The following is a 10,254-nucleotide window of genomic DNA, read 5'->3' on the forward strand; positions in this document are numbered from 1 at the left end:
GGGCATGGAGAGGGAGGGAGTGGAGAGGCTTAGAGGAGTGCAGGTGTGTGTGTGTGTGTGTGTGTGTGTGTGTGTGTGTGTGTGTGTGTGTGTGTGTGTGTGTATGTACGTCTGTTTACGTTTGCAGGGGTGTGTGCATTGCATGGTGTAAATCTCATTTCCGTGTGTGTGTGTGTGTGTGTGTGTGTACATTTGTAAGTGTGTATGTGTGTACATTTGTAGGTGCGTGCATGTGTGCGTGCGTGTGTGTGTGCATGTGAGTGTGCAAGATGAATTGTTTGTCTCAGCATCACATGGGGCTATTTCTGAATTGTGCATAAGGGACACGTTACCATAGCTACCAGGGTTTGTCGCACTCTCTTTCTCACCCTCTCTTGTGCACACACACATACAAACACTCACCAAAATACTCTCTCTCTCTAGCTCTCTCTCTCTCTCTCGCACACACACATATACTCAGACAGCCACACACACCTACCTCGGTAGTGACTGAGAGATCAAAGCTCCGTGAGGTGACATTGCACCTTTATGTGTGTGTGTGTGTGTGTGTGTGTGTGTGTGTGTGTGTGTGTGAGTGAGGCTGAGGAGTTGGAGTGAGCCTGCTCTGCATTGCCTAGCCCACCTCATGTGTGTGTGTTTACCAGAGTCAGCTGTAGTGGTGTGTGTGTGTGTGTGTGTGTGTGTGTGTGTGTGTGTGTGTGTGTGTGTTTGTGTTTACCAGAGTCAGCTGTAGTGGTGTGTGTGTGTGTGTGTGTGTGTGTGTGTGTGTTTGTGTTTGTGTTTACCAGAGTCAGCTGTAGTGGTGTGTGTGTGTGTGTGTGTGTGTTTACCAGAGTCAGCTGTAGTGGTGTGTGTGTGTGTGTGTGTGTGTGTGTGTGTGTGTGTGTGTGTGTTTACCAGAGTCAGCTGTAGTGGTGTGTGTGTGTGTGTGTGTGTGTTTATCTGCAGTGAAACAGGTGCAGCTTGTGTCCAGGGACTCCTCTAGGCCACAGGAGCCCCTGAGAGCTCTCCCAGGGTCGGCACTAAACAACAGACTCTGCCCCTTGTGGCCACATCACATTACTGCACTGTTTAGTGTGGTACACTGTTTGGCTAAGATGGAATCATCTAGTTTGCATGCGTTGCTAACTTGTTGGCTTGCAGTAGGTTTTTCCCACCACTGGGGGTCTCGGTCAGAAGCAGACACCAGATCCTGACATGACCCTGATACCTCATACCAAAGTCCTTTTAGGCAAGTCCCTCCACTCGGTGGCCATATTGAAATGCTTTTATCGGGCATCTATTCGGGCAGAAATGCACTTCAGAAAGGCTTTACAGCACCAACCTTGCTCCAGCGGTGATATCACAACACATGGTTGGCACAATCTATTCACAACACACCACACGATTGGCACAATGTATTCACATGTCGACCCCTCTGCCGCGGAAGGGGCAGGATATGTAGACAACTGCCATAACCCCATGCATTTCTATGGAGGAGATATGTGTAGACAACTGCCATAACCCCATGCATTTCTATGGAGGAGTTTTGTCATAACCCCATACATTTCTATGGAGGAGATATGTGTAGACAACTGCCATAACCCCATGCATTTCTATGGAGGAGATATGTGTAGACAACTGCCATAACCCCATGCATTTCTATGGAGGAGATATGTGTAGACAACTGCCATAACCCCATGCATGAGGAGTTTTGGAGTGCTGTGTCTCTGGTCCTACCAGGGCAAGAGCAGCTGCATCAAAGCAGATGCATTCTGGGAGATTTGTCTTTCTTTGCAAATGATAGATAGATAGATAGATAGATAGATACTTTATTGATTCCCAAGGGGAAATTCAAGGTCTCAGTAGCATACAGACATAACACACAACATGCACTTACAGCAGAAAAAGTAATATACATATAAAAAAAACTCCACTGTACAATAGAGACAGTAGAAGATAAACATGATACTAAAATACTAAATACTAAAAATACTATAAAAACTAAATCAAATATCAACATAGTGTGCTTAAGGATGATCAAGCATGACAGGGCAGGGACTGAGCCTGTAATTCAGTGTGCATTATAAGGTGCTCTATGAGAATGAGTGGCATGGTGATGGTGCTAATAGGGAGACAGGTGGAGTTTTTAATGATGTTTAATGAGGTGTTTGATTTCCTCTTCTGGAGTTCTGAAAGGGAACATTAATGTACTGATGCTCCGTTGTCCTGTGTGTTCTTTGGCAGGCGTTTGTGAAGTGCCACTTTGACTATGACCCCGCCCACGACAACCTCATTCCCTGCAAGGAGGCGGGGCTTAAGTTCAACAGTGGAGATATCCTGCAGATCTTCAACCAGGAAGACCTGAACTGGTGGCAGGTCAGAACTCTGTATCTTTCTCTCCTTCTCTCTCTCTCTCTCTCTCTCTCTCTCTTCCTGTCTCTCTCTCCCCCTCCCTCTCTCCCCCCCCTCTCTCCCTCTCTGTTTTTCTCTCTCCCCCTCCCCCCCCCCTCTCTCCCTCTCTGTTTCTCTCTCTCCCCCTCCCCCCCCTCTCTCTCCCTCCCTGTCTCTCTCTCTCCCTCTCCCCCTCTCTCCCCCTCCCCCTCTCTCCCTCTCTCTCTCTGGCTCTCTCTCTCTTTGGCTGTGTGTATACGTGTGTGTGTGTGTGTGTGTGTGTGTGTGTATGTACGTGTGTGTGTGTGTATGTGTGTATACGTGTGTGCGTGTGTGTGTGTGTATACGTGTGTGTGTGTGTGTGTGTGTGTGTGTGTGTGTGTGTGTCTGGCATGGGATGTTGCCTTTGAGTATGTGGAGCTGAGTGCAGCTCCAGCTGTGGAGGTGTGCAGGTCAGGCCCAGTCTCTGAGTGCCGTCTCCCCACAGGCGTGCCACCAGAACGGGGGCAGCGCAGGGCTCATCCCCAGCCAGGTGCTGGAGGAGAAGAGGAAAGCCTTCGTCAAGAGGGACCTGGAGCTCACCACCGCAGGTGAGGGATGACATCGTGCACAGCACATACACATGCATATTAATACACACACACACACTCATGCAGGTGAGGGATGACATTGTGCACAGCACATACACATGCATATTAATACACACACACACACTCACGCAGGTGAGGGATGACATCGTGCACAGCACATACACATGCATATTAATACACACACACACTCACTCACACAGGCGAGGGATGACATTGTGCACAACACATACACATGCATATTAATACGCACACACACACACACACTCACTCACACAGGCGAGGGATGACATTGTGCACAACACATACACATGCATATTAATATGCACACACACTCACATACACACACACACACACCCACACACACACACACACACACACACACACACACTTAAATACACTCAGACACAGCAGCTGAGCACTGCAGGTGTTTTATGACCTCCCACATATCTTCTACAAATACACACACACACACACACACACACACACACACACACACACACACACACACAGCTAAGGTGCAGTATGATCAGTGATCTGGACAAATAATCCTAAAGTAGACATTATAAATGCAGCCACAGACGCACTCGTTTACCAGGAGGAGGAGATGAGAAGACAGAGAGCACAAATGAATGAGCAATCATGGGAAATGTAGTCTGTATTGTGCAGGGGCCAGCTGTTAGAATGCAAATCCAAGGGCATTCTGGGATTTGTATGCAGGGGCAGAGAGAAGTTTTCTTTTGAAGGTTGTCTGGGTCTGTGAGGAGGTGAAGTGGAGCAAGGACGGCACTGTCCAGTAGTGGTGTGCTGTTTAACAAAGGAGCTACACAAAGCAGACGCAGTAGGCAAGTCACACACACACACACACACACACACACACACACACACACACACACACACACACACACAGACTGTCCTGTAGACACCTTCCTCACATTCTCTCCATCTGGCTGGCCATGTCAGTTTTTTCTCTTCTCTTCCTCTCTCTTCTCTAGCTATCTCTCTCCATCTGCTCTCTTTGTCACTATCCTCCTCTCACCCTCCCTCTCTCTCTCTCTCTTTCTTTTTCTCTCTCTCTTTCTCTCGCTCTCTCTCTCACCCGACTCTTCCGCAGTCTCAGCAGTTCCCCTCTTATTTCTGCATCCTCATCCTCCCTCCCTTTCTCTCTTTCTCTCTCTCTCCCTTTCTCCCTCTTTCTCTCTCCCTCCCTCTTTCTCTCTCTCTCCCTTTCTCCCTCTTTCTCTCTCCCTCCCTCTTTCTCTCTCTCTCTTTCTCTCTCTTTTTCCCTCCCTCTTTCTCTCTCTCTCTCTCTCTCTCTCTTTCTCTCTCCATCTCTCCATCTGCATGTATAACGTGCAGTTAGAAGGTTAAAGGGTGTCTGACGTCCATATGGATGATTTATATCCTCCGGACGCATTCCCCACCCACCCACACACACCTCACACACACACACACACACCCTCCAGACAGACCCTACTCCTCAGGGTCACACACCTTTCTTACAGTAGCACGCCACTGGAACACAACCTGTGGGATGATGTGATGTCCATGCATACCAAAGACCAGCGAGGTCGTGTGGTCAATACGCCTGCTCTAGGGTAGTTTTCAGGTGTCAATCAGGAGGCATACCTGTCCAGTTTACACCACGCTGTTGGTCTGAGGTAGGCATACCTGTACATACCTGTCCAGTTTACACCACGCTGTTGGTCTGAGGTAGGCATACCTGTACATACCTGTGCAGTTTAAACCACGCTGATGGTGGTTCATTCTCTGTACAGCCAAACGCATTTTCATTATGTACAGGGGGGATAAGTCACAAGAAGTTTGCTATTTACAACAGCAGAGTAAAATATAAATATATCGCCACTCTAGAGGGAGCTCTACAGTCGCCAAAAAACACCTAAACCTGCACAGTGTACCTTTAATTAGCAGTGTTACCTGGGCCTGTTTGAATGATGCGGGAAATGTGCAGTACTGGGATTTGGGCCAAAAACACCTAAACCTGCATAGTGTACCTTTAATTAGCAGTGTTACCTGGGCCAGCTTGAATGATGTGGGAAATGTGCCAAAAGTCAGTTGAACATTATCACATGTGTGATTGCTGGTGTGATGGGAGGACAAATGGTTTGAAGTAGGCTAGTTGGAATGGAATCCATGGGATGGAATTTGCAAATTAGAGGACAGCCACAGGCACTGCATAGGTCTGCAGATATGGCAGAAGATTTGGGCCAGATTTGGGCCAAATCCAGGCCAGAGGAGGACCCACTCTGTCCATCCAGAGATGGTTTGATGATGAACGTGCAGACAGCGCCATCATGTGGTGCGGGGCAGTGTTGCACATTTGGTTGCACATGTACTGTAGCACACTGCAGGGGATGAAGCAGCTGTGTCTGTGGTCACACAGTATAAGAGAGTATAACATATAGTAGAAACAACATCATACTGAAACACAGACACACACACACACACACACACGCACACACAGACACACACACACACGCATATGCATACACACACACACACACACATATACATGCACACCACACACAAACACACACACACACACGCATATGCATACACACACACACACACACATATACATGCACACCACACACAAACACACACACACACATGCACGCAAACACACATACACGCACACACACACACACATACACACACACACACACACGAGCACACTTAGTTGGCATTCCTCTGTGTCTTCCCCTAAGGACCCCTGTGTGCAGGTATGGGAGGAAAGAAGAAGAAGAAGATGATGTACCTGACCACCAAGAACGCAGGTACATTCTCAACCTCACCTGTTCTCATAGCAGTAGATAGATAAGGTAAGTCACATAACAAACAGGATGTACCTGACCACCAAGAACGCAGGTACATACTCAACCTCACCTGTTGTCAGCCTACGCTGGTACATACTGAACCTCACCTGTTGTCAGCGTATGCAGGTACATTCTCAACCTCACCTGTTGACAGCGTATGCAGGTACATTCTCAACCTCACCTGTTGTCAGCGTATGCAGGTACATTCTCAACCTCACCTCTCAACCTCACCTGTTGTACATTCTCAACCTCACCTGTTGTCAGCGTACGCAGGTACATTCTCAACCTCACCTGTGCTCAGCTTATGCAGGTACATTCTCAACCTCACCTGTTGTCAGCGTATGCAGGTACATTCTCAACCTCACCTGTTGTCAGCGTATGCAGGTACATTCTCAACCTCACCTGTTGTACATTCTCAACCTCACCTGTTCTCAGCTTATGCAGGTACATTCTCAACCTCACCTGTTGTCAGCTTATGCAGGTACATTCTGAGCCATCCTCGTGGGTGTGTGGGATGGGTGGGAGGATGAGGTCTTAGTCAGAGATGAATAGGTCGTTATACTGTAGAGAGAGCTGACGCATGTGCAGTATGTATTTGTGTGAGTGTGTGTGTGTGTGTGTGTGTGTGGGTGTGTGTGTGTATTCATGGATGTATGCATGTATGTATGTACAGTATGTGTGTGTGTGTATGCATTAATTGTATGTATGTATGTATGTATGTATGTATGCATGTACTGTATGTATGGATGGATGATACATAGATAGGTTGATTGGTTCTCTAATTTGGCTGGGTGAGTAGCCCATTGGGTGCTGTATAAACAGGAAGATAACTAGCTTGTATGCTTGTTTGATGTAATGCAGTTACCTGCATTGGTCAGAGGTGTGATGCCAGGTGTTCCGTGTTCTAGAATTTGACCGCCATGAACTGCGGATCTACGAGGAGGTGGCGAAGGTTCCGCCATTCCGCAGGAAGACTCTGGTTCTCATTGGAGCACAAGGGGTCGGACGCAGAAGCATGAAGAACAAACTGTTGGTGTCGGACCCGCAGCGTTACGCAACCACCACACCCTGTGAGTAGAGGAAACGTCTATATGCATACTACATACTACTAACACTACACAACCACCACACCCCGGGCCTGTGAGTAGAGGAAACGTCTATATGCATACTACATACTACTAACACTACGCAACCACCACACCCTGGGAGTAGAGGAAACGTCTATATGCATACTATTACATACATACATAGTATGAATACATTTAACACTTTATAACTCTAAAGAACTTTTAAAGTAAACATAAATGTAACACTTTTAATTATAAAGTACTAGTACAGTAAAACATGTAACACTTTTAATTATGAAGTACTAGTACAGGAAAGCTTACATACATGTAACACTGAGGGAGTTTCATGCCAGAGTTTGTTGCTAGACTTGTGTGATTATCGTGCTCTGTAGTCGACTTGTGTTACCTGGCCCATGGTTGTGTGTGTGTGTGTGTGTGTGTGTGTGTCCTGATTAGGGTTGCAAAGGGCCGGAAACCGGAAACTTTCCATGGGAAGTTAAGCTGGGGAATTTTGGGAATATTCCAATTCGGAAACTTTCATGGAATTAAAGGAAATTATGAAAATGAATGGGAATTTCCGGTAATTCATACTGTTTCATATACAAACATTAACATTTTGTTTCGTAATAAGCAATATGATTTGTTTGTTCGTATTTTCGCTTAGCTTAGCATACAAAGCTAGCTACCATGCTAGCGGGAATCCTATTCTCTGCCTATGGTTTACTAGCGTGCTAAGCTAGCAACACTGAAACCACTGAACTGCCCAAGATAAACCACGCCACTCAACAACAAAATCCGATTGGTTGTAACATTAACTGACTATCAGTTTGTTCAGTTAGAATTCCAGAAAATGGTAAAAAAAAATAAAAAAATATAATGACACAACATACCACCCCAACCAAGCCTTATAGATTATTTAAGTTATATATAAGTTGTCAAGCTTAATCAGACAGATTAATCGTCCCATTACAGTTTATGCAAAATGACGTACACCCATTTGAATGAGGACAAAAGTGACGAGAAGCCAATAACTGGGCAACTCTGCAAACTTTCCCCAGTTTCACACCAGTTATTCCCACATGAGATGACATTTTCACTGGGAATTTATTTTCCCCATGCACATGAACACATCATAGGTTTCCTTTATGTCTAGTAGCCTATGCTGATTGCTGTGTGCATGGGATTGACGTATGTGCAGGGTAGAAATTTGACTGAAATTGCATTAAATCAGGTTGTTTTAACTAATATTATGCTGCAAGATGGGGTTTTGTCCGCTAAATTTAAGTTCCCTGTTATAGACTAACTAGCCATATTAAAAATTCCCAGTTTATTCCCATTATTTCCCGTTTATTCCCGTTAATTCCCATGGAAAGTTTCCAACTTTGAAAATTCCCGGAATTTTGCAACCCTAGTCCTGATCCATTGGGTGTGTGTGTGTGTGTGTGTGTGTGTGGCCTGATCCATGGTTGTGTGTGTTGGTCAGACACGTCCCGCAAGCCCAAAGTGGGGGAGACGGACGGCCAGATGTACCTGTTCATGTCTCGCGGCGAGATGGAGTCCGACATCAAGAGCGCACGCTTCCTGGAGCACGGCGAGTACGACAACAACCTCTACGGCACCAAGATCAACTCCATCCACGAGGTCATCGACTCTGGCAAGATCTGCATCCTGGACGTTAACCCACAGGTCAGGCCAAGGCTCCCCTGGGGCAGGGATGTGAGCTCTATTACCCCCAACAGGGGCAGCAGATGGACTGGGCATTCACTCATTTTGATTATAGGAAAAATTTGAATAGATGACATTATAAAGGAGAATTTATAAAAGATGTCAAATAGAATAGAATTTATAGACCATGTTAACACCATAGATATAGTATGGGGCAATTCCATGGGAAATTATGTTTTTTCCATCCATAACGCCAATAAAATGTGATGGTATGGTATGATGTGAATTGTTACATGAAATTTGAGCATTTGCTATTTTTGGTTGAAGAATGTACATGAGAAAAAAATGCACAAAAAATGAATGTTATCATTCACATCATACAGGCGTTATGGATGTGACAAAAAGTCAATTTTCCGTGGAATTGCCCTATGTACCTGCAAGCTTCTTTTATACTGGCTATTAAAGACACAGCTGTAATGGAAGTGCTTCTGTGGCCCAACAGGCATTGAAGGTGCTGAGGACGTCAGACTTCCTTCCGTATGTTGTGTTCATCGAGGCACCGGACTTTGAGGTTCTCAAGGCCATGAACCGATCGGCCATTGAATCAGGAGTGGTGACCAAACAGCTTACGGTAAAATTATTTTTCCTTTTTGGTTCACCTGTTTATGTGTTTGTGCGTTTGTGTGTCTCTGTGTGTGTGTGTGTCTGAGAAAAAGAGTGTTTGTGGACGAGTGTGTATTTCCTGTGTTTGTTTCATTTTCAGTAAATTCAGATTTTTCTATAATTCATGTGGTTACATTATTGTAAGTGTGTGTGTGTGTGTGTGTCTGTCTCTCTCTCTCTCTGCAGGACTCTGAGTTGAAAAGGACGGTGGATGAAAGCGAGAGGATAAAGAGAGCATACGGACACTACTTTGACCTCAACATCGTCAACGACAACCTGGAGGGGGCTTACCGCAGCCTGCGGGGGGCGCTAGAGAGACTCATGTCAGAGTACCAGTGGGTGCCTGTTAGCTGGGTCTTTTGAGACCGAATAAGTCCTGGGAGAGAGAGAGAGAGAGAGAGAGAAAGAGAGATTAAAGAGAGAAAGAAGATTAAAATGAGAGAAGTTAGAGGAGGGATCCAAACACAGAGGCCATTATAAGGGAGACAGAGAAAGGGGCTGTGCAGACAGAAAGAGCGATAGAGAGAAAAAGAAAAGGAGAGAGGGAGAGAAAAATTATTACATGACCTCCGAAACGCCATTCCATCAGGCAACAGGCCCTCTTATTGGTCAGTTTTCAATGCCACTCACCCGGCCCTGCCAACCTATTGGTTGTCTCTTGGGGGGTAGTGTTGACAAGTTTGAGAAGAGATCACAGAAATGTGTGGCAGAAACTATAGAAATTATGAAACATTCAGTGCTATGTGACTGAGTGTGTGTGTGTGTGTGTGTGTGTGTGGTTGTGTGTGTGTGTGTGTGACTGAGTGTGTGTGTGTGTGTGTGTGACTGAGTGTGTGTGTGTGTGTGTGTGACTGAGTGTGTGTGTGTGTGTGTGTGTGTGTGTGTGTGTGTGACTGAGTGTGTGTGTGTGTGTGTGTGTGTGTGTGTGTGTGGTTGTGTGTGTGTGTGTGTGTGTGGTTGTGTGTGTGTGTGTGGGGGGGGGTGTGTGTGTGTGTGTGTCTGTTTGTGTGTGTCTGTTTGTGTGTTTGTGGTTGGGACAGGTCAGTTGTGTAACCAGCAGAG

At 46.0% G+C, this 10,254-nt stretch overlaps 1 protein-coding gene across 2 annotated transcripts in view; it reads left to right on the plus strand.

Annotated features, from left to right (window-relative positions):
• The window catches only part of mpp2b (MAGUK p55 scaffold protein 2b), a 92,942-nt gene extending 82,982 nt beyond the window's left edge, over positions 1-9,960 (plus strand). Inside the window, exons 7-13 of one of the 2 annotated variants that reach the window (XM_076266607.1) lie at positions 2,227-2,358; positions 2,861-2,963; positions 5,690-5,758; positions 6,706-6,867; positions 8,348-8,550; positions 9,032-9,160; positions 9,379-9,960. In XM_076266607.1, coding sequence (XP_076122722.1) covers positions 2,227-2,358; positions 2,861-2,963; positions 5,690-5,758; positions 6,706-6,867; positions 8,348-8,550; positions 9,032-9,160; positions 9,379-9,555 — 975 coding nt within the window. In that variant the 3' untranslated portion in view covers positions 9,556-9,960. The remainder of the gene's footprint in view (positions 1-2,226; positions 2,359-2,860; positions 2,964-5,689; positions 5,759-6,705; positions 6,868-8,347; positions 8,551-9,031; positions 9,161-9,378) is intronic. The other variant, XM_076266608.1, reaches the window with a different exon arrangement.
• Positions 9,961-10,254: the final 294 nt, after the last annotated feature.

This window comes from Alosa pseudoharengus, unplaced genomic scaffold (assembly GCF_046254945.1).
Source record: "Alosa pseudoharengus isolate Yale_2024_CS ecotype anadromous, Long Island Sound unplaced genomic scaffold, YU_APseudo_1.1 YU_APseudo_1.1_scf_4, whole genome shotgun sequence".
Taxonomy (NCBI): Eukaryota; Metazoa; Chordata; class Actinopteri; order Clupeiformes; family Clupeidae; genus Alosa; species Alosa pseudoharengus.